Source organism: Phaenicophaeus curvirostris, chromosome 8 (genome assembly GCF_032191515.1).
Source record: "Phaenicophaeus curvirostris isolate KB17595 chromosome 8, BPBGC_Pcur_1.0, whole genome shotgun sequence".
NCBI lineage: Eukaryota > Metazoa > Chordata > Aves > Cuculiformes > Cuculidae > Phaenicophaeus > Phaenicophaeus curvirostris.
Genome location: NC_091399.1, coordinates 11,689,808 through 11,712,984, shown reverse-complemented (window position 1 = coordinate 11,712,984; position 23,177 = coordinate 11,689,808). Strand labels below are relative to the sequence as shown.

General features: G+C 52.1%; 2 protein-coding genes across 5 annotated transcripts; both read right to left on the bottom strand.

Moving 5' to 3' along the window:
• Nucleotides 1–155: 155 nt before the first annotated feature.
• LOC138723451 (regulator of G-protein signaling 5) lies at nucleotides 156–13,888 on the bottom strand. Of its 2 annotated transcripts, XM_069862477.1 has the most exons (5): nucleotides 13,743–13,888; nucleotides 7,784–7,894; nucleotides 4,902–4,963; nucleotides 4,617–4,783; nucleotides 156–4,121 (listed from the first exon to the last, which is right to left on the bottom strand). In XM_069862477.1, exons 1-5 carry the CDS (start codon nucleotides 13,784–13,786, stop codon nucleotides 3,960–3,962), a joined length of 546 nt encoding a protein of 181 aa, XP_069718578.1. In that variant the 5' UTR covers nucleotides 13,787–13,888; the 3' UTR covers nucleotides 156–3,959. The 2 variants fall into 2 exon arrangements, with proteins under 2 accessions (XP_069718578.1, XP_069718579.1); XM_069862478.1 differs by lacking the exon at nucleotides 7,784–7,894 and having other exon boundaries at nucleotides 13,743–13,875.
• A 6,704-nt stretch (nucleotides 13,889–20,592) lies between these two features.
• Nucleotides 20,593–23,177, bottom strand: HTATIP2 (HIV-1 Tat interactive protein 2). Of its 3 annotated transcripts, XM_069862027.1 has the most exons (6): nucleotides 22,896–23,177; nucleotides 22,711–22,818; nucleotides 22,469–22,606; nucleotides 21,947–22,078; nucleotides 21,672–21,733; nucleotides 20,593–21,108 (listed from the first exon to the last, which is right to left on the bottom strand). In XM_069862027.1, the coding sequence occupies exons 1-6, from the start codon at nucleotides 23,055–23,057 to the stop codon at nucleotides 20,883–20,885; spliced, it is 828 nt and encodes a 275-aa protein (XP_069718128.1). In that variant the 5' UTR covers nucleotides 23,058–23,177; the 3' UTR covers nucleotides 20,593–20,882. The 3 variants fall into 3 exon arrangements, with proteins under 3 accessions (XP_069718128.1, XP_069718129.1, XP_069718130.1); XM_069862028.1 differs by lacking the exon at nucleotides 21,947–22,078; XM_069862029.1 differs by lacking the exons at nucleotides 21,672–21,733; nucleotides 21,947–22,078.

Genomic DNA, 23,177 nt, shown 5'->3' with positions numbered 1-23,177 from the left:
CCCTTTTCAGTGTCCTGAGAAACCACCACATATGTTGCAGCAGAAGCTCTCAGAGGCCTTCTGTCTTGCCAGGGCACAAGTTGTGGGAGTTCTCTGCAGAGGGTAAGGAAATGCTGCATCTTTGGTGCAAAAAGACAAAATAAATAGTCCATCAAGACAGTAGCAGAAATACATGTTTATCTGTGGATTACTGAGTGGTACAAGAATACAGGTTAAAGCAACCAGTTCCTCAGGGCACATCATCCCGTGTGAAGGTCCCTAGTGGAAATCACATGGAGAACATCAGACTGAAAACCTGCTGTTGGTGGTTGTGAGGAGCTGATCCCCCCTCCAGCCCTTAGCCACAGCACTCAGCACCCTCCAGAGAGTGACCAAGGAGTTGGGGGAGCTTAGGCAAGCCCTGAGACACCCCTAGTCCTCCATGGGCAGTGGGTATCTCTCACCACGGACTTGTAGGCTTCAGGAGTCCTCTGGGCCTGGACTGGGCAGCACCAGCAGAGCCCTGCCTTAACACACAGCAGGAGAGATGGGGGATTCACACCATGGCTGGTAAGGTGCAAGGGTCTGCGCCACTGAAGTAGCCACAAAATCCATAGCAAATGTTTCCCCGATGTTAATCAAAGGTTGCAGCTGCAGGGAGCCCTGCTCTGCATGGCTGTGTTATGGGAGCAGACACCAAGGAAACACAGAAGCAGTGCCTGGTTCCTGGGGACCCCAGCCGCAGCATGAGGTTGTCTTGCCCCATGGCAGGATTTGGGGTCCCTAAAGGAGCACGAGACTTGTCTCCTGCACTGGCTTGAGTATCAGGATGCACTGGGGCTGTGGGCACCCAGCAACGACAGGCACAGAGTGATTTCAGTGGATGTTCGGGAAGATGCACCTTCGTGTTCTCTCATGTGGATGGCCAAGGTTTCCCTGAACAGGGTCTGAGGCTGCACAATAAACCCACACATGTTCATCTCTGCAACAGACCCCAAGCACACTATTCAGAAATTCTGCTTTTTGACTCTATGACCCACTGAGGATCCAGATGCCTGCATTAGGAGTATGTATATATGTGTGTACATATACTTGTATATGCCTGTAGGGATACAGATGTACAATGTTGTATGTGTAGTGCTCATAAATATGCCAAATTTCATGAGAGTAAGAGTGATAAAATACATTGAGTATTTCCTACCAGAAATTTATATCAGCTCAACAGTAAATACTGCTGAGCCTGCAGAAAGCTTGGCTGTGGGGTGAGTACAGGCACTGCTGCTTTTCAGGGGTGAGCCTGCCGACTAGTTAGCCAAACAACCCTTCTACACAAACACAACTTCCCAAGAGTTCCAAAACACTTCAGAGACCACTTTTTATGCCCACCTGATAGCTCACTGGCACCTGTTCCATCACCCCCTAAAGTGGGCTTTTGGCATTTCAGCAGAAAGTGAGCCAGGGAGAGATTTTTAATAAAGCTGTTTCATCTCTCCTGAATCCAGCCTCCACCTTTCTTTATGGACTTACACACCTAAACAACTTCTCCCTGCCCTACATGTCACTGTTGCAACTAGTGACATTTCAGGTTGTGATGGCGCATAGCAAGCCAGCCTCCAGAAGCATCCCAGTGTTGGCATTTAACTGTGAAACGTGTGAGGATATCTGGAAATAGCTGGCAGAGGATTAAGAAGAAATGAAAGATCTGGGTTTTTTCACGAGGGAAACCTGATTGGTTTTGCATTTCTATGAGTCACATTGTGAGAAGACAGCTTAAACATGCTGAACCTAGTTATTCTGACATCAGTGCATAGAGACATTGGGAAGATGCAGGGAGTATGCAGGGGTAGACATGATGGCAGCATCCTGCAGCAGAAAGGATGGCCAAGGCCCCTCCTGCGCCCAGTGCTGCCCCTGGCTCCCCCTTGTTGCCCACTGGCTCTGGGCAGTGGACACTGCCAGGGGATCCCGTACCCTTCTGGCTGCTCATGGACCCCCTTGTGGCTGCTCATGGACTCCCTTGTGGCTCTTTGGGCCTGCCCAAGCCGCCTTCCCCCATGCGCAACCCAGGGGAACGCCCCATGAGCATCACATCCACTCCTACAGCACTGACTTTCCCAGGCTGTTTGCTCCAGAGTTAAAAAAAGTCATGTTTCTGATGGCGTTCATCCTTCCCCTGCCTCCCCATCCCTGCCTGGAGAACGCAGCCCACTTCCTGCAGCTCGTGATGTTTTTCTTCATCACCATGACAACATGTAAATATTTGGGGCCAGTGAGGTTTTGATCAGATTTTTGAAGTCTTGAAGAGGCTGGCAAATCCATTGTTTATGTTCAGATGGAGTCTCATGACTTGCAATTGAGGCTGAGCAGCCTGATGGAGACAGTTGGTCCGAGATGCCTGCTGGGAGCGTGGTTGCTTGTTATTTTACCCACATCTGTTGGGTTGCCAGCTGGGCAGGTCGACTGCAGCACTGTTATCATTGCAAGCCATGACGCTGTGGATGCTGCAAGAATTAAATGGCCAGGCCCCATGGAGCAGGAGTTCATCGCATTCACCTCAAGGCTGAAATGAGACCCCAGCCACCTTTCATGTATGCCCTTGCTCCATGATTTATTCTGCTAGCAAACAGTGGGCTGGCTTTGAATCAGTTGAAATGAGCCATCCTTTTTAAGAGACAGCTTTATGGCAACACGCGTCCTGGGCAGATGGGAGGAGCCAGGAAAGCGAGATGCAGGTTACATAAACTCAGCAGAGTTTGCCATCTCTTCAAGAAGATAGGGGTTTATTTTTCACGTGTCTAATGATGGTTTTGTGTTTGGGTCTTATTTACAAGGTCTGTTTTGGATTTTTTGGTTGGATCTGAACAGCTGCAATTGCAGCTTTTACCCCTCAGCGGGATTTTCCTCCCTGCTCTACTCAATGCCCCTCAAGTGGGTTTGTATAGAAGGATGGCTTGGGCATGCCTACTGCAGAGAGAAGCAATTGGAGCAAGAAGCCACTGTGGCAACACCCCCAAAGCTGCAATCCAAGCCCACCACCAGTCACCAGCACTGCTGAGGGCTGCACATAGGCACTAGGGACATGGGCACAGGCTGCAGACTGTGAGCTCAGTACACCATGCATGCGGGTTGGAGCAAGTAGGAGGTCTGGGTTGCAGCGAGCAGGAGGTCTGGGTTGCTAAACAGTCCCAGTGTTTTGAACAAACAGATCTTGTTTTATCTTCTTTACTGTCTCTAGTGTGAAGCAAACAGGGTGTGTCACAGCTGGCTCCAAGTTGATTCACTGGTGAAGTGGTGCTGCAGGCTTGCTCTGCCCACCCCTTGTGACAGCCAGGTGCACGGTGCAGCACTCTGATGGGCTGCTCCAAGATCTGCCCTACAGCCATCTCTGCCATAAAGCTGTCGCTATGCCTGCTGCTCTCTGAAAACAAGGTGATGCCGACCCCGCAATGGACATCCCTTAGCCAGCACCCCAGGGCTGCAGCCATGCTGGTCTTGGCCAGGGAGGGATTCACCCATAGACCACCCTGTGCAGCATCAGCAACACCCTGGGAAGCCAGAAGCAGTCCAGGAGCCTGGACAAAACCAGCAATATGGGAAAAAACTGGGAGAAATGTTGCCACATCCTAAGATGGCAGAGGTGGCACCTCAGAGCCTCTGACTAAAGCCAAGCCCCACAGTGCCAGGGACATGCCAGCTGCCTGAGGGGCTTCTGGTCACTGCAGAGCTGGGGTTGCTCCAACACCCTTCTGGGTCCCAAACCCAGGATCACCAGAGATTTCTGCTAATTGGTCTTCTGTGGGAAAGGAAAGAGACTGTAAGAGGAAACATGAGGGTATCTGACAGTCCAAAGCACAGGGCCTGATGTTTAGCAACACCCTTGGGTACTTTTATAGAGCGGTATAAGGAAGAAAAGCAGCTGCAGGAGAGGGAGCAGGTATTTAGAAAGAAGCAGTGTGACTGCCCACAGCCCTACCACATTGCTACTTGATTAACTCCTGATAAAGCTCTGACCGCACAAATCTGGGCAGGGAGTCTTTCTCCATCAGGGAAAAGATCCTCTTCTGGGCCATGTCAAAGCTGCTTGGTGATGGCTCCACCAGGTTCTTCATGGTCACAGCCTTGGTGAAGTGATCAATGTTCACCTGTGATGGGAGTATAAGAGCGATGGGGACCCTGCCTCTCTGAGGGGAGGGTGATGGTAATTTCTCTTGCTTGCCCTATCCCACCAACCACCACACAGAGGCCGTGGGGAGAGATTGAAACAGGTTCACTTATCTGGAGGAATTATTGGTGGCAAATCTGTAATGAAGGATGAGGTCTATCCTGCAGCAAAGGTAGCTCTGGAGTGAGGGCCACCTTGTCATCCCTTATGATTAACATAATCCCTCTGTGGACAGAGGAGTACAGATGAATGCTGGAGGTTCCCACGGTAGGAAGAAGCTCAGAAGAGGCTGAGCACACAAATAGAGCAACTGGGGCTTTGAAGGGTGGGAAAGCAGCCTACAGGGATGTGGCTGCCCCTTTCTGAGAGCACAGTCCTCTAAGCCCCTCAACCATCACCCTCTCTTTGGGATAGAGGCCACCTGGGCAGTCTTCTCATCCTTCCTCCCACCGTCTCCTGCCCTGCAGCCACTGACCTCTTTGGGCGCCTCAGTCTGGATGAACTCCTCGTAGATCTTCTTGGCCTTCTCTGCCATCTTCATGGGGGACTTTGTTTTCTTGTAGTCCTCACAGGCCACCCAAAACTCAGCATTCTCCTCACTGAACTCAGAGCGCAGGAAGCTGCGGAAGCTGGCAAGCCCATCTGCAGGGGGGATGTGCCCTCACTGTGTGCCAGGGGGTCCCAGGAGACTGAGCCCTTACTGAGCACCAGTGTGGGGATGGGACAAGGAGAATACAACCACAGAGGGATGTGAACTTACAGGGATTTTGCAGGAGTTTCTCCAGGGAATCACGCCACTGCAAAACCTCCTCTGGTGATGGCCTGAAGGGAGTAAAGAAAGCCCAGGTAGTTCATGCTCATCCCACAGTCCCCACCAGGGATCCAGGTTTTTAAATAATCCCTTTAAAAATGGGGAGGAACAGAGTAACAAGCTGTGGAAACTGTTGTAGAACAGGGGTAATTAATTGTCAAGCAATGGAAATGGTGCTGTACTGCTGTATGAACACCCTCACCCCAGGGAGAGCCAAGGGCTAGTGGAGGTGAGGGCTGCTTAATTCTCTGATGTTTTGAGCAGAGATGTGGCTGAACCACAAAGAGAGTCCCTCTACACCTGTGGGTCACTTCGTTGCCCCAGCACCCACGTACAGGAGGCCAGAGTAGAGGTTCTGCAGGCAGCTGGGAAGCTTCCTTATGTTTTTCTGCTGGGAAGGGGCAGGGGGGGGCAGATCCTGCCAGCCCTATACTGCTGGGGCTGGAGTCAGCACCCTTTCACTCCCACAGCTTGCCCACCCCATTACTACACTCCACGGTGGGATAGGATCAATCTCAGCTCCTTCCCTCCCCAGTGAAAACCTTCTGTGTTTTCACATGCATGGCTTTTCCTCTTTTTTTAAAAAAAAAAAACACGTTGCTTGCAATGCGACTAAAGAGTGTTGGGGGATTTTATTGGTTGTGGTTTGGGGGGTTTTTCAAGCTCTAAGGAGTTTGAGCGAGCTGCCCTAGGGCACAAGGGCTCCTGCACTCCCTGCTGCTTGCCGCAGACAGTGCGCAATGTTAGAGGAGAAAGGAAGCGCATCCATGCTGCAGAGCTCACTGCAGACCATCCCCACTCCCTGCAGGCAGGGCTGCAGCTCAGGTTTGTTCTGCTGCCACTGAGGTGCATGTCAGGGCTGAAACCCTTGGGGTGAGCAGAGCATCCCTGGGGACAGGGAAGGAGAAGCAGGCAGGACAACCTGCTGGTCTTGGGGGCCTTGTTCTGCAGTGGTGGGGCTGGTGAGTGAAAGTGCAGGTGATCCTGCCCAGGAGGCTCCTGTGGGGGAGAGGAGAAGGGCAGAAATGCAAGGCTTGCTCGGTCTGGATATGCAGCTCTCACTTGTCATCAAACCACTAGCACCCAGCAGTAATAACCTTGATGGGGGCTCTTATTATTTGTTTTCTGGACCTCAAATTGCATTTGTATTTTCTATGAAGGATCAAAAGCTCCCTCTGCCTTCATGTTCCTTTCAGGTGTGCCCCTGCCCCCCCTCCCGGGTGAGGGCATTACTGCAGTGACCCAACACAATCCAGATTTCCTGGAATCTGCGAAATTCACTTTCCCATTAGCTGAATGTCCCAGGGATGATATTAACTGTGAGTGAGATGCTGATGGGTGAGTGATACCAAAGATGTATAACAGTGCAGTGCAGGAGAAAACAACTCCTCCAGCCAGCGAGGAGTGAAGATGTTCTCTGGCTTTTGGCAGGGACAGCTAATGGGGACAAACATGTCTCCTTCACAGAGTCATCCAAGGCACATCAGTGACTGAGTGCGAATTCTGTTGTCTTTTGGGGGTCTGCCTGGCCCAGGCAGCTCTCGTAGGGCAGCACTGCAGCAGGCAGACACTGTGCTGGCAAGCATCCCTGCGTGCTGCAGCCAACAAATTGACTGCAGTTCTCTGCCGGCTCATGTCAGGATGAGCAGCATGGTCATCTGCACGCTGGGCTTGGGTTTGGGGTTTGTTTTGGGTCTTTAGCAATCCCTTGGTTACCTGTTTAGAGTAACATTGCATGTGCCGAAGGAGAACATGGGAAGAGGGATGGGTGTAAAATAATAAGTCATGATTTTAAAGTGGAAATAGAAGCCTGGCCCTTATGAAGAGTGGGCATGCACCTCTCCTGGTTCTAGTAGTGACATGGCCACTTGAGCAGTTCAAGATGAGCCCTTGTTTTCAGTGTGATGAGCAAGGCTGGCTGGGCCAGTCAGCCTTGCCTACTTCCAGGCGGTTAGATGGTTTGGGGCTATTAGATCTGGGTCCTCCAGCACTGCACATGTCTGGGTGCAGCTCAAGAACAGAGAGCAACTCCTTGGGACAGGGGTCTCCAGGAGCGTCACCCGTATCCAATGGTGGCATAGCTGAGGGGTGGCCGAAGAGCGGTTGGGCAGCGGCTCAGGTACACTAAGCTCAGCTGCCCAAGACTGGGTTGGAGGAGCCCCAGGTGAGGCCATCACCCTACATCCAGGAACCCGCCCTGCCTTTTGATTTAAGCTAACATTTAGGTTTAAGGTTTATTTTGTCTCCTTTGAGCTATTACTGAGCCCATCAGCCTCTCTAGCTTCTCCTCTGCTTTGCTTTGTCATTAAGCGAGCTCGGTACTGGAAAGCAGACGTTCAGGACAAAGGCAGTAAGATGAGACACTGCCATTATCGCAGAACTGCCCAGAGCCAGGCATCACACTTATGGGGTTGTGCACCCAGCTCAGGGACATACAGCTGCCCCGGAGCCACCTAGTTCTGCCAGGCTGGCACCTCTGGGCTGAAGCGGTTGACTCAGAGAAGTCCAAGTGTTGTATGCCTCTTAAAAGTTTTATCAAATGAGTGTGAAAGCTCATCAAAAGTAAATTGATTTTCCATGAGAAATCTGTTTTCCATAAAGCTGTATTGTCTGACACGTCTTATGCTGCCCTGATGTAACTCCTGAAACCCACACTTAGCTGGCAGGTCACGAGGAGTGTGCCATGATTCACCTGCCATGTAAAACCTGCTGTTCTCATCCCCGACCCTGCAGAAGGGGCTTCAGCTCCTCTGCATCCCTCTCATGGGCTCACATCCACCCCTCCAGTCAGCCATGGGTACCAGTGCAGCCAGCCCTGGCATGGTACTCACTTTTGGGCCTTGGGAGGCTTCTCCGGCTTTTCTGGGTAGGGGATGACAAAGTCAATGGCCGAGTCAGGCTTCTGGAGCAGTGTGCCCAGCTTGGTCTTGATCTCCTTGGCCCTGCAGGAGGGGATGGACAGAGTCAGGTTAGGTGGAGGGATGGGGCAGCAGCGTTGGTCCCTGCCATGCTCCTATATGGACCCTGGTGCAGACTCTGACATAAACCCTGGCACTGCTGCTGGTGAGGTAGAAAGCTGTGTAATTAATTACACACAGGCAAATGGACCCTAATGCTGTAAAGGTGCCTGTCTGAGGCATTTCAAGCTGGGCACTCTCAGAATTAGCAGCAGCTCTTGATCTCATTCTCTTTGCTTAGTCCCCATATGTGGCTGGGATAATTGTATCAGTGGAGCTGGCAGGCTCCTCTGAGGATGAATTAGGGGATGTGTGTGCAGCACTCAGTTTCTATAGTGATGTGCCCTGAGGAAATGCTGGCTAGGAGATGAAGGAGCTCCCTTGAAGAGAAGGCTGGACTGAGTTGCACGATGCTGTCTGCTCCATGCAGAACCCCATCCCGCATTGCACCCACCAGCCCCACAACATCAATGGGCTCTGAAACAGGGTGCCCTTCTCAGGTTCCTGATCTGCAGTGGGAGGGAGCAGGACACTGGCCTGTTGATGTCCCCTGAGCTTTTTGAGGTCACTGCTTCTGTGTCCAACAATGCACAGTGCAGACCCTGAGGTCACTGCCCAGGATCTATGCACCCTCGCACCAAGCAGCCAAAATCCTCCCTGTCCTGGGGGATGCTATTGTTAACACATAGGTTAGCATACACTTCTATACTTGCCAAAATCAGGATTAAACATTCCTCGGTGTGCTCTGTGCCCACCCTTGACCTTCCCAAACACTCACAGCTAGGGGCTTTCTCCTTTCTATGAAGTCTTACTAGGATTACGTTATTTTTCCATTGCTCTCTTGGGGACCACCAGTAATGCATGCTGACTGAGCCCACCACACTTCCTGCTAGTGTTTGTGGTTTCTCTGCTTACTCCTAAGTAACATACAAGCCTTATGTCTGCAACAGTAAAGTTCCTGCAGACAAGGTAACTCCTAGGTGTTGCTTTCCCTGGGCAAAGGGGGAAGAAGGGTTACAGGAGGTGAAGTAGTCTGACTGTCAGAGGAGTTCCATCCTTCATCTATTTTTAAACATAGACAAGAGGGGTCCTGGGCCTTAATGGCAGGTCCAGACGTCTCCCAAAATATGCCCTTTTTGTGCAATACAACTTGCAACATGGTCCTAAGCATCCAAAGCCACCAAGGAGACTCGCCTCTGCTGCAGCTCACTGTTGGTAGCATGAGCAAGCTGTCATTTTGCAGAGAAAACTCAAGTGGGCTGCACAAGACTGAATGAATAAAGGGGTGAATATGGACTTCCCCAATCCCATCTTTGCAGGCCAGGATTCTTCCCTGGCACACCAACAATTGGTGACTTCCAGGCTAACCGGAACAGAAGGTAGATGAGATCAAGGGGGCACATTGCTTCCGCACAGGCTGGGCTCAGTTCTTTGCCACAGCATGGCCACGGAAGCCAGGCTGCAGCCCCCCAGCTCCAGGGCTCGTTGTGCTTCTTTACACTGTTTATTTCACAAGACCTCTGTGGACAATTACTCCCTTGGTATGTCTGCTATTTCATTTCAATTCCTTCATTTTTTCCCCCCTCCTTGTAAAACTTTCTTTATTTTGCTCTGCCCACCTGCCACCCTACATGGGTGACTTTTTGAGACGTGGCGTAGGCACTCTTCTCCTGCCAGCTGCCTCCCACTTCTGCTGCAGAAACCTGACTTCAATGGCCACCCTTGCATGGGAGCAGGCAGCAGCCATCAAGACCAGTACTGGTAGCACAGGAGCAGGCAGCAGCCATCTGGAGTGAGCAGCCAGTCTGGGTCAGCACAGACCACCTGCAGCACATGTACAGCTGTCAGAGCAGACTCAGAAATCCAACTGTTTTCATGGAAAATGTCAGCAGCTACAGGAACAGCTTCCGTTGCTCATGTTTCCAAGAAAACTTGAACCTTGCCTGAACAGAGCAGGATCTTGGGTCAAGGGTGATGAGGTCCTCACGCTCCCTGCACTGAGGTGTCTCTGGGACAGGGACATCACTGTGCACAGTTCATTCCAATCCCTCTAATGAATAAATAAAATGTGGATATATGCTCCAAGCCAGAGCTGGCTCCTGATGCTCAGAGCCTGGGGCTGGCTGTCCTGTGAGCACAGCCCCAGCCTACATAGATGGCCCAGCTGCATCAAGGAAGAGAAGGTGAAGGCAGCAGGAGCTGCAGCCTCGATAGCACTGAAACAATGAGTGGGTGCAGAGGGTGCCCAGGAAAGCTGATGGGGTATGACAGCTTCTCCCCAGCTGAGCTCTGCTTTCCCAGATGTCTGTGCTTGTGGCCACTGCTCCCTGCAGGGAAGGAGACTCATAGCCCCGAGAAACATCTCTCAAAGAGGGGCTGAGCAGAAATGCCACCTGCCATCTAGTCCCTCTCCCCGCCACCACCACATGCTTGGGAGGGCAGAAACAGCAATGCTGCTTTGGCAGCTCCCACTATCAGGGCCAGGTGCTGCACCCCAGGGAGGGCACAGCTGTGCCTCCAGGTAATTGGACCATGCGCCTGATCATGAGGTTTTCATCTGGCAGGAGCAGGGGTGAAGAGCAAGGGGAAAGAGACTTGCCCACCTCTGAAGCGAGGACAGTGGTTGCCAGAGGGTCTCGAACAAGATGGGGGAGAAACACAGGCTGTGCTGGGAGCAGGGGCATTGAGATCTAACACACGGCAGCCTAAGGAGGTGGGAAGGTAGGACCAAGACATTGTTGCTGTCCAAGCAGGACCTGGGGACCTCACTACCCTGGCACAGGTGGGACCAACATAAGTGCAAGATTTGGATGCAATAAATGGCAGCTTCCCACAGCAGGAAGCACTGCCCTGGATAACTCTCAGACATGGATCAAAATCTTGTTCTCTAATTCTCACCCTCTGACATTGACTTAAGGATTGCATTTGTCAGGCTCAAAGGTCACTAAAGGGCCTTAATGTCCCTGATCAGTCACATCCAAGTCCCACACCTTGCCCAGGGTTCTGGGCTCCATTTAAGCTCAGACCTCAGGCTGCCTCCATTTCGGCTGTGCTGCAGGTGAGCTTTAACCCCTTCTCCACCCCCAGCCTCCTGGATCAACGTTAGGCCTATCTTGCAATTCCACCACCTGCTGCTCCCAGCAGAGCTCCCTGGGTGACTCCATTCCGGCTCTGTCCCACAGGGTTATTGATGGGCCATCAGTGGCTCCCCACCCTGCTGAAACCCCGCAGGTCCCAGTACGGGGACAGCAGCAAGAACTTCTCGACCTCGAGCAAGTCCTTGGCCTTAGTGAAATATGGGAAAGCTGCAGAGGCAGCTTGTTGAAAGGAAGCAAGAAAGGACAGCCAAACAGACTGAGTGCTTGCAGGCTTATGGGAGGGAAGGACTATTTAAAAATAACCTGGCCTCCTCCAGCAAATGTATTACAAGCTTTCAAGCTAGACTTCAGCAAAGGCTAAACAGCAGGGTAAAAAAGTCAGTTATAAACAGAAGAGGATCTTTCAAAGTTCCCAAAGTTATGTCCGAGTGAGAAAAAAGCAAGAGAACCATAAACTGCAGAAGGTTAAGTGTGAGAATATATGGGAGCAAGCCAAGTTGTCTGAGAAATAGCTTCCAAGAAGCATTAAAAGAAAATATGGGCTCTGTCAAACACATCAAGAGCTAGAAGGCTGCTGGGGAGGGTCAGGAGTGACTCCAGCTTTGAAAAATAAAACAAAAGAAGAAGCTAGAAGTTAAAGCTATAGGTGAATGCTAAAGCTACTGCTGTGCCCAACAGCAGCAAAGTGTGGGAGGTAATACCCTTTTTGCGGCAGGGGGAGAATACTCCAGGGAGGGATAAAATGGCTTCAGGAGCCATAAAATGCTGCAAGTGTGATGCTGTATAGGCATGTCATCCACAACTGTATCAGAGAGTCATGGTGGACACATGGACAAATGTGGTCTATTGGAGAGAAGTCAAGTCAGCTCTCTCAGTAGGAAGTGATTCCTTCAAACATATTGTCCCTCTCTGAAGATGCCAGGGAGCACAAGCTTTGGAAAGAGTCAAGGGGCCTCTCGGGTCTGCCAGAGACCTTGGATGGGATCTCCAGGCCCCAGGCAGCTGCAGCAGGAAAGGTTATCTCATGGATTACAGCGTGGGAAACATAGGGGTACGTGGGGCTTTCCTCAGTGGGGACAGTCCTAGGGGAATGTAGGCTGGGACCATGCTGTTAAATATATCACATGCATCAACAGAACTGGTTAGTGTTCAAGGAACCAGTGTTGAACTACCCAGGTACAACACTTGGGGACCAGTTGTGAGGAAATGCAAGAGGGTCTCCTGAGACTAGTAATGAAGCAGCTGTTGAAATTCCTTGTTAAGCAATACAAAATGATGCACAAGGGACAAACCCAGCCCTAACTCTCTGTATAAAATGGTGAACTGTAAGTGAAGCGGCTTTTTGGGTGTGAGGTGTAAAGGGTATAGGAAAAGTCAATGAAAGCATCAGTGTAGCAGCAATGGAAAACTAATTTAGTACTAGAAAGTATCAGAATGACAATAAAGATGATTGCAGAGCAGAAATGGGTAGTATACCCACATACATCTTTAGGAGTGCTGCTCAGCTGCCCATGGTGCAGAAGGCTGCAGATGAACAGGCAAGGTATGCATGAGGATGGCCGAAGGACACTTTTCAAACAAAGAAATTGTCACGGCCCTGCATTCCTATTTGTGTCTGTAATCGGAATTTGCCTTGATTTCAGGCAAGTGGCATCAGCCTCCAGTGACACAGGTTGAGTTGATGAAGGGAGACTTCTCCTGAGCTACCCCCAGGGCAGTGAATGCCACCCTTGCTCTCGTCTAAAAACCAGCACTAAAGGTATTTGCACCTGTAAGGAAATCCCCACTGGGTAATTCATGTGTGAAGTTTCCTCCTTAAGTGATGGATCAAGGAAGCCCAATGCCACAGGGAGACCCCTCCACTTCATACCAGCCCCTTTCCAAAGCCCCTCCAGCTCCCACAGAAGTGGACATGTTCTGGTCGAGGTAGCGATGGCTGAGGACTGGAGCCTGCTGGGGTACCAGAGGTGGGAGCAGCCTGCAAAGCACCAACATGACTGCAAGCAGGCTTTGAGGCACATGATGAGGCGTATGCGGATAAGGACAAGTATGGGCACCGTGATCGGGGCAAGAGGGGGTGCAGTGCACAGAGCTGACCTGCCCTCGTGAGAGGAGCTAGGGCTGGCTAATCCATGTGCGAAGGAGGTGCAAGCAGTTAAAGAGGACTTTGAGGCACTTGGGAGCCAGAGATGTTTTTGCCTCAAAAAGGCAACTAATTTCCTACTTCTTTCCTCAGTTAAAGAGGACTTTGAGGCATTTGGGAGCCAGAGATGGTTTTGCCTCAAAAAGGCAACTACTTTCCTACTTCTTTCCTCAGTTAAAGAGGACTTTGAGGCACTTGGGAGCCAGAGATGTTTTTGCCTCAAAAAGGCAACTGCGTTCCTACTTCTTTCCTCCCTCATCATGTTTTGCAAACATTAAGGTCTAGGGACAATGCAATCCTGCTCCAGGCCCACACAGCTGTTGAAGTTGAGGGGTGGGTTAGGGGAAGCCTGGACATACCGAGCAGAGAGGTTCTCAATCCAGAAGGGAGAGTTTGGGACTAGACCAGTGCTTGTTCTCCCACAGTGTCCCAGTCACTTGTAGCATCCTACTGAGCCCCCACCAGCAAGCCTCCATCCCTCCCAGTTCAGAGCTGGGCAATCCTAGTCCCCATAGAAGAAGCCCATTGTGGGGCTCTGCCAGAGGAAGAGCCTCTCAGCCCCCAGCATCCCACATCAGCTGGCCCTTCTCACCTCTCCAGGCACGTGTGGGGCAGTGCTGCTAATCCTTTGCACATCTTGGCAGGCTGTAGTTTTCCTGGGCTGTAAGAAGTGTGATCAACAGCTAAAGCCGGCAGCAACAGTCTGTAGCCTGACTTCCAGATCGCCCTCCTATATAGCACCGAGATCTGGACCCCTGCCAGCCCTGTAACCAATGCCGTCCATCCCGCTACAGCTGGCCTCGGCCCCAGCAGCTTCTGGATTTTGTTTTCTTCTCTCTAGGCTCACACGGGGTGAAATGTGTTTTTTCTGGGGTGAGATCAAGTAATCAAATTGGTAGGACCAAGCTGCTGTTGGGGGGGCTTCAGGAAGACCATGGAGTTTCCTGATTGATGCATCAGGCTCCAGCTCAGTGTTTAGAAGAACCAGGTAAAAATGTTTCATTCAAGTGAGGTTTTTTAAGTGAAAAATGTCACTTTCATAAAAATAAAAGTGCTTTGAAGAAGTCTTACCACTGATTCAAAGGCTGTGCCTAACGTAAAAATATCCACAGTTATGAGCTGGTGAGTAACAGTAAATTTTGTTCTAGAACAAATTCATTTTTATGTGAGCATAAAAGAAAGACATCTTTTAATTATAGCAAATGTTCCGGTTTATCTGACAGTGATGCTTCGATAAGGCCAAAAAGGATTCCAGTACAGAATTACTGTATGGAAAACTTGGATCCTTTTTCTATTCCCTTTCAGAACAGTAAAAGCACAGAGTCCCCTTTAACTTGGGATGTGAGGCCTCACAGGGACTGGTCTGCATGGCTCTGCACCATTGCTGACCCACTGGGGCATAGCCCCTCACTCACCTATAGCTTGTGTGCTTCACTGGACCATGGGGTTTCTGTTTGCTCAGGTAATAGCTCTGATTGCTCACCAACGCACAGCCAGTGCCTGCCTATGGTCGTGACATCCACGGCATGAGTTTCTCCTAGCCTCAGCCAGACACCTTAACACCATGCAGATGCAACCCAAGAGTGAAGCTGATTGCTGAGTTGCAAATCATGGCAAACACAGTTCTGAGGGGCCCTGTAGCCAAAGTCCTAACTTGGTGGGTCCCCATAGCTGCTCAGGGGGAGGATGAGCGGCAGCCAGCAGATGCAGTGGAGTCACTCTTAACAGTGCTTAGTAGTGCTTGAAGTGGAGAGTGTAACTACAGCTATCCCAGAAATTTCCCTCCTGGATTCCAGGTGGGATGTGACAGCAGGGTGAGATTCTCAGCAGGGTCACCTGGACATAGCCTGGGTCTGCATGGCCAGACTAGAGCCAGCACAAAGGGAAAGCCCTCAAACAGACATGGGGTGACTATGGGGGCTTCAACACCAACTTTTTTGCAGTTTGTGTAGCAGGACTTACACTCACTGAGGTCTTTGCCATCCCACATTAGTGCCATTATACCCACTCCAGCACAGATACACAGAGGGTGTGTGGCCCTGCTCTACCTCTTGCTCTAGCCCAGCCAAGGCATTCCCTGGACATCCTGCTCAGGATGTGAGCTCAGTGTTCACCTTGAAAATCTGCCATGTGCCTGTCTCCTGATCGCAGTTGGCTGTGTGACTCTGAAAATGTGCATCCCAGTGCTTTAACACCCACAACTCACAGCTAGGGATAGGAGACCTTGCTCCCAACCTGACTGTCCAGATGCCAAGGATACTAATGGCCCCAATTGCCCTGACCAGCTCCGCCTGTCTCCCTAAACCTGGGGATATATTTAAACTCAGCCTTGTTCCCTCTTTTCCCCCTCCCTGTGTAGTGTCAGAGGTGTGCCTGGCTCTGGATGGACTGGATGCTCCTGGATGGACTTTGGACTGGTGCTGCAATCCTGTCTCCTGCTGCTCTGGGATTTTGCAGTAAACCAGAGTCTGCATTTCAGTGTGTGAGTTGCAGTAACTGAAAGCTAGAAGTCTGCTATAATGGAAACCACGCATCCCTTGGGAACCTGGGTTAGCTTTTTACTGGTTTGTAATGGAAACTGAATGAAAAAAAAATACACTCTAAAATTTCAGATGAGCTGCTTGAATGACCTTTCCCTGGGTTTGTGTTGATCAGAGTCCCAGATGCACCCAAGCTGGGGTGCCAGGCCAGAGAGGGCTGCCCCTTCCTGCTACCTGGCATTGGCGTGCCTACCAGTCCTCCTAGTGCCCCACGGAGGATGGGGTTACGTTACTCCTTCACCAGTCTGCTGTCATTTTGCCCTTTACACAGACAACTTGAGGGGAGTCTCTGTTATTGTCCCCAGCACGGGGACAGCCCAGAGCCCAAATACCCAGCAGCTCTCCAAGAGCCTATAGCCTTGCAAACTGTGGGGTCTGTTGGGCTGTGCCAGTTGCCCACAGGGACAGAGTTGGCAGGGCTATTAGTTTGCCAGCAGGGATGTCACCGAGTGCCAGTGCAGCACCTGTCAGCTCTACGGCTGCTTTGAAAAGCTCCTTTGAAGATGAGGTGCTGTTTGCAGGATGCTTTGCAGGCTGGGCACCTCCTAGCACAGAGGTGAGCAGCACAGTGATGGGTGGGCAAGCAATGCTGCAGGTTCTCACAACTCTGGGACTGGGAAGGGCAGCGGGGGCCATGGGACCGCATAGAAAACCCCTGCAGCCTTGCACTCAGCTGCTGACCCATTGGGAATGCAGTTATTTTTTCTCACTAATCATCAGTAATAAAGTCAGCATTGGAAATCCCAGGAGAACTCAGATCTGTGGGATCAGGCAGTTTGTGTGAAGGCTGTCCAGCAGACACCAAGCACCCTAACGTGCTCTTTATCCAGCTGTGTCCAGGGCCACGTGCCCCTGGAAAGCAGACAGCCTCTCCAGGCATGCCAGGGCCACGGCTCCAGCTATGCAGACTTCCTATCGCCTAGAGGAGCCCAGAGCTTTGCCCCATGAGACATCTACGAGAAACTGGGTCTGTCCCCTACAGACATTTACCTGCTTTAATTTTCAGTCCCAGGTGGGCAAATCCCCTGGTCCTGTGGCTCTGCCATAGTTCAGTGACCAATGCCCTATACTCTTCCACAGCCCCAGAGTAGGGGTTTAATGAATGCACAGAGCAAGGTGGGAAAACTGAGGTCCAAAATGAGTGATGAAGCTTCATGAAAGAGGGTCATAAAGAAGCTACGCTGTGTGGTGGGATTGTAGTTGTAAATTTTAGCAGTGACTTTTCTCAAACACTGAAAAAGAAACCATATACTATTGAGCAGAAAAAATGGTCACACAGAAATTGCTTCTATTTTCCGCAGGTCTTTGTCCAGTAAGAAATGTTTGGGTTGTGTACTTCAAGACTTACAGAGCACTATGAAAGTATTTCCAATAAGAAACTACTCAGACCTTCCTTTTCTTCCCACGACAGCTTAATTTCTTTAAGAGCCCTTCTGGGAGAGCTTTTTGGAGACACAAGTGTACTCAGAGGACCAGATTGTCTTGTATACACAATGGCTGGTTTCCTCCAAGAGTGCTCTAGGTTTGTGCCTTGCAACTGCCCCCTCAAAAACCACATGGAATCTCCCATTACACCCGATCTATACTGGGCTCTGTTATTTCAAGGCTTTATTATCCTTTCTGACAATTTCCCTTTTATAGAAGGCAGCTTTGCTGCTTTGCAGTTTCCTGGTTCCCACTGGAACATTTTAAAAATTAACATAATTTTTAACAACATTGGCTTTTTGGTAGAGATATCACTAATTCTCACCCAGGCAAGTATTTGGCAGTTCATCTGAGCACTCCTTCTGGCAGATTTTTAACCATGTATTCTAAAAATAGGCTTAAAAATCTCTTTTCTCCCCAGTGCCTTGGGTCATGCAAATGCATGTCACCTAAGGAATGAACCTAGTGTGAGCTCCTTCACAGCAAAGGCTAAAGCAAGTAAGTCACCAGGCTTTTCCATGATGCTCCTTTCCTTCTCATAGAGCATCATCATATCCTGTCCCCACGGCTCTCTGAAGACCTTTCTGCTTCTCACATAGACATGACTGTTATGCCCTTAGGATGCTTTCCTTGAATCTTCTGTGGCCTGCCTTTCACTTGTACTTTTGCAGAGTTTTTCTTTTTTTACTCTCCTATCTGTATGCAATGTTCACTTCTTTTAAGGGGTTGGCACCTCAAGTGTTCGTTTCCCTGTATAAGCACGTCACCTTTTTTAAGGCCAGTGTACCTCTCATTTCCCTTTTGACATCAAATATTACTTGAAAGTCACTGCTTTTGCTTTTACCAGGACAGTTGGAATGGTAACTGTGGCTCCATGGCCCCTCATTTTTTACCTTTGAACTAAGCCCTCTGCATGGTTCAGGAGTTACTTGAGTAACACAAAATGTAGGGTTACACCATCCCACTGCCCCCAACAAGCTTCTGAGGTCCAGCCTGATAATTAAAATGCTTGTGTAGAAGAAAGAAGACACAGCATCCTGCCTCCATCCGCTTGCTGCATCCAAGTCACTGACACAGGAGCCACGGATGAGGTCTAAGAGGAGAAAGCCCTAGAAAGCAGCATTATCTGCAGCACTGGGACTCTGGCCAGCTGGGAATTTGGGAGTCACGTAAGTCTTGCAACCCAGCTGTGGAGTTCCTCGACTCCGAGCACAAGGCCTGAGAATAGGCTGGGGCCACGGTGCTGCTCCTCATGCCTGCTCTGTGCCCACAGCAGGAAACTGCTCCCCTTCCAGCACCCAGGCAGCACAGGGCAGGGGCAAGCCCATCTTCAGATGTGTGCATGGGTGGTCTCACCTCTTGCACACACAGAGCCCCCCTGGAAACAGAGCCCAGAGAAGCCAGCAGTGACAGGTGTTTTCAAGTCAACCCAAGTATTTGCATGGCGTTTATACTACATAGGTACTAAAGTGACAGCCTAGATCTGAACAGCAGTATCCCTATAGCAGCCTCTCTGCACACAGAGCAGATCAGCAAGGACAAGGCACAAGCTGTGTGTTTGCAGTGACCTACTGCAAGCCAAGCGAGCATATCAGCAACTGCTGCTGAGCTCCCAGGAGCTCTGCTATCCAAGCAGCACTGGTGCCACCGTGTGTTCTGTGGGACACAGTGTCAGCATCCATAGCTGCTGTCTCTGCTTTCCTCTGTTTATCTATAGCAAGGCCATCTGAGGTACTTAATGCCTTCTTTGCCTCAGTCTTTAGTTGTAAAGAAAGTTGTTCCCTCTGTGTACAAACCCAGGAGTTATAGGAGCAGAATGAAGCTCCCACGATCCAAGAGGAGGCAGTTAGAGACTTGCTTGCCCAGCTAGACACCCACAAGTCTATGGGGCCGGATGGGATCCACTCAAGGGTATTAAAGGAGCTGGCAGGTGTGCGTGCCAAACCCCTTTCCATCATCTTCCAACAGTCCTGGAAGACTGGGGAAGTTCCACCAGACTGGAGGCTGGCTGATGTTGTGCCCAGCTACAAGAAGGGTCACAGGGAGGACCCAGGAAACTACAAGCCTGTCAGTCTGACCTCAGTGCCAGGGAAAGTCATGGAACAGGTGATCTTGAGTGCTATCATGAAGCACAGGCAAAAGAACCAGGTGATCAGGCCCAGTCAACACAGGTTCACAAAAGGCAGGTCTTGCCAAACTAACCTGATCTCCTTCTGTGACAAAGTGACTCGGCTACTGGACGAGGGAAAGGCTGTGGATGTATCTTCCTGGCCTTCAGCAAAGCCTTTGACACAGTTTCTCACAGCATTCTGCTTAGGGAACTGTCAGCCTCTGGCCTGGAGAGGCGCACACTCTCCTGGGTGGAAAACTGGTTGGATGGCCGGGCCCAGAGAGTGGTGGTTAAACAGAGTTAACTCCACCTGGAGGCCAGTCACAAGTGGGGTTCCCCATGGCTCAGTGCTGGGTCCAGCCCTGTTCAATGTCTTTATCAATTACCTGGATGAAGGCATTGAGTGCACCCTTAGCAAGTTTACGGATGACACTAAGCTGGGTGGAAGTGTGGATCTGCTGGAGGGCAGGGAGGCTCCAAAGGCATCTGAACAGGCTGGACCGCTGGGCTGAGACCAATGGCATGAGGTTTAACAAGGCCAAATGCCAGGTCCTGCACTTGGGGCACAACAACCCTGTGCAGTGCTACAGACTAGGAGAAGTCTGGCTAGAAAGCTGCCTGGAGGAGAAAGGGTGTTGGCTAACAGCAACTGACCATGAGCCAGCAGTGTGCCCAGGTGGCCAAGAAGGCCAATGGCATCTTGGCTTGTATCAGAAATGGCGTGACCAGCAGGTCCAGGGAGGTTATTCTCCCTCTGTACTCGGCACTGGTGAGACCGCTCCTTGAATCCTGTGTTCATTTCTGGGCCCCTCACCACAAGAAGGATGTTGAGGCTCTGGAGCGAGTCCAGAGAAGAGCAACGAAGCTGGTGAGGAGGCTGGAGAACAGGCCATATGAGGAACGGCTGAGAGAGCTGGGGTTGTTTAGCCTGGAGGAGACTGAGGGGAGACCTCATTGCTCTCTACAACTACCTAAAAGGAAGTTGTGGAGAGAAGGGAGCTGGCCTCTTCTCCCAAGTGACAGGGGACAGGACGAGAGGGAATGGCCCCAAACCCCGCCAAGGGAGGTTCAGGCTGGACATTAGGAAAAAATTTTTCACGGAAAGGGTCCTTGGGCACTGGAACAGGCTGCCTAGGGAGGTGGTTGAGTCACCTTTCCTAGAGGTGTTTAAGGGATGGGTGGACGAGGTGCGCAGGGGCACGGTTTAGTATTTGATAGGAATGGTTGGACTCGATGATCCGATGGGTCTTTTCCAACCTGGTGATTCTATGATTCCTTGAAGTGTCAGCAAAACACAATCTGAACAGATGTGGTTGGGTTGGCAATGTGCAGGAGACAAACACGAAGCCAGCACAAACAGACCAGTTGTAGGATTTTATTTAAGGCCTGAATTCAAGAAATTGCCTGGGTTACACCATTTGTACCCGGATTAGCATACTGGATCCAGGCACCAGAGCACATTGTTTCTCCTCACCTGCCAGCCAGTTTATGCATTTTTTGATCACCTGACAGAATTAGCTTCAATGCAAAGAATCGCACCTCTATCTCCATATGAGCCATGCAAGTACCCCACTCCTCTCCCACACGTGCATCGATCCTTGACCCAGAAGAGCATCTGAATAGCAAATCAAGCTCTTTTCCTGCTTTTCCTTTTGCTCTATGTACCCTGCTGTGGCACTGCCTTTCCCAGCTCATGGATGGTCTTGTTCTCCAGCACTTCCACCTTCCCTTCACCTGGCTGCAGCACAATGGCCACCATAGCCCTGGCTACCGTTTCCACAGGCACCGAGTAAGCAGTGGGGAAGACCCGCGCCACAACACCCAGAAACTTCTGGGCCACCCACTCTGCAGGCCGGGACTCCTCGCGTTTGCACAGCAGCACCCTGCAAGGGGAGTAGGTAAGGTGGATCAGACTGAAACCATCCCCTGGGGCAAAGCCAGAGACCGGGCTGTCCAGATGCACTGGGGCACAGCCCAGCTTTCCAAATCCACGAGGGACATAGGGCTTTGTCAGGGTCCCAACAAATGACTGAGCTGAGCCCTGGGACACTAAACTCCTTTCCTCACAGACCTGCCGAAAGCAGGGTGGCAGTTCTCCCAAGCAGCAAGAGCATACTATGGCTGAAAGGATATCAGTGAGTGTTCCCCTGCCATAAAGTCAAGGTCTGTGCAGAGATAAGCTTTGACCTATGCCTCCCAACCTCTGCTCTTACCCAAGCCTCTTCTCCTCGCTTGGTACATGACACTAGCATTGAGATAGGCCATGGGATGCTGTCCCTGCAGCACTGGGGAGCAGTGTGCTGGGATACAAGCTATGTTTGCACCTGGTAGCTTTCTCCACTTCTCTCCCTTTATGCATCCTTCCTCCCTTTCTCCATCTCCCAGCCCTCTGCCCTGGCAACCCTCCGCCCAAGTCCTGTGCCCTCCCTCCTCCACTGCTACTCACGCTGGCCGGAAAATGGTACAATGATCAAAACCAACAGCCTGGACCAGGTCCTCCACTTCTCCCTGTCAGAACAGTTGGGCAGGAAGAAAGGAGACAAGGATGACTGGGAGCACCATCCCTGCCACCCTGTGAATTGGCAGGAGAGAGTTGCTGAGCTATGGGCAGGATGGCACTAATGCCAGTGCAAAGCTGTACAGGCCACGCACCACCTGGGCAGCAACAGCTCTCCAGGAAAAGGCAGCATAGGGATGAGCGCCCACAGCGGACACACTGACCGTAAGACAGCAGCGCACCCTTGCAACCATCACGCTAACTGCAACCGGACGCTCCAGAGGACACCACGTCCAGCCTGGGGGTCTCAGCGCAAGATGCTGGCAAACAGCAGGAAGTCGTGCAGACGTTGGGGGCTGCAGCACACAAGGCACGGGGCAGATATCTTTTGTAACTGGTACGGTGCCACCCAAGGAGCCTCTGGGCTCTTTACCCCTGGAGAGCTCACATCTCATCTGGACACACCCCTGCACGTCCCTACCCAGCTGTGAAGGGAGCTAGGGTTGGGCGGAACACCCCAGCAGGTCCTTCTGCGGTTTGAAGATGGAGAGGGACACCGCATGCAGGTGTTGTGCTGCTTCGGATGAAGCCAGTTGCACACCTGTCTGCTCAGCTCCCTTCCCTTATCTGCTTGCGCCCCGGCACCATGAGAAGCCCCAGAGCCATCGGCCCCTCTGGAGACCTCTCGAACACCTCAGCATTTTGCGGCTCCCGCACCAGGCGCGCAGCCCAGGCCGCCCTCTCACCTTCACACGCAGGTAGAGGAAGCCGCTGTGCCGGTTCGCTCCCCGCGAGGACTGCAGGACGAAGTGCCTGCAGCCCCCGGCCCGCGCCAGCTCCGCCGCCTGCACCACGTAGTCCCGGTCCACGCGGACAAACCCGGCCTGCGGGGAGAGAACGGGGAGAGAGGGGCGAGCGGGGCGGGAAGCGGGGCGGGCCGAGCAGCGGGCAGACCGGGACCGCCGCCCCCCCGCGCCGCCCCACTCACCTCGCCGGCCTCGGCCCTGGTGGTGCCCAGGCAGCAGAAGCCGACGTCGTGTCCCTGGAAGGCGGCGGCGTGCTCGCTGAGCCGCTCGAAGTCCACCACCGCCTGCTCCTGCGGGGACGCCGGGGTCAGAGCGCCCGCCCCGCCGCCCCCCGGCGCCCCCCCGCGGCGCCCCCGGCCCCGCGCACCACGGCCGCCTCCGCCTCCTCGCCCAGGCTCAGGCGGCGCCGCCCGACCAGCGTCACCCTGGCGAAGAGCCGCCGCGCCAGCAGCTCCCGCAGCAGCGCGCGGCCCGTCTGCCCCGAGGCGCCCAGCACGAAGCACGACCCGCCGCCCGCCGCCGCCGCCATGCCGGGGTATGCCGCCTCCCTCCGCCCCCGAGAGCCGGGCCGGGCGCGGCGGGGCGGGCTCGAGGCAAACGCGGGTGGAGATCTCGGCCCGGGGCCGGGCGGTGGCTGCCGGGGAGGCTC

Excerpts from the sequence above, each read along its gene's own strand:
- LOC138723451 (XM_069862477.1), bottom strand. The coding sequence starts at position 13,786 with ATGTGCAAAGGATTAGCAGCACTGCCCCACACGTGCCTGGAGAG. Across the intron at positions 4,964-7,783 it reads AAGCCTCCCAAGGCCCAAAA|GCCATCACCAGAGGAGGTTT; the intron begins GTGAGTACCATG and ends TACTCCCTTCAG. Across the intron at positions 4,784-4,901 it reads GAAACTCCTGCAAAATCCCT|ATGGGCTTGCCAGCTTCCGC; the intron begins GTAAGTTCACAT and ends TCCCCCCTGCAG.
- HTATIP2 (XM_069862027.1), bottom strand. The coding sequence starts at position 23,057 with ATGGCGGCGGCGGCGGGCGGCGGGTCGTGCTTCGTGCTGGGCGCCTCG. Across the intron at positions 22,607-22,710 it reads CCAGGGCCGAGGCCGGCGAG|GCCGGGTTTGTCCGCGTGGA; the intron begins GTGAGTGGGGCG and ends CTCTCCCCGCAG. Across the intron at positions 21,734-21,946 it reads GGGTGCGCTGCTGTCTTACG|GGAGAAGTGGAGGACCTGGT; the intron begins GTCAGTGTGTCC and ends CTGTTCTGACAG.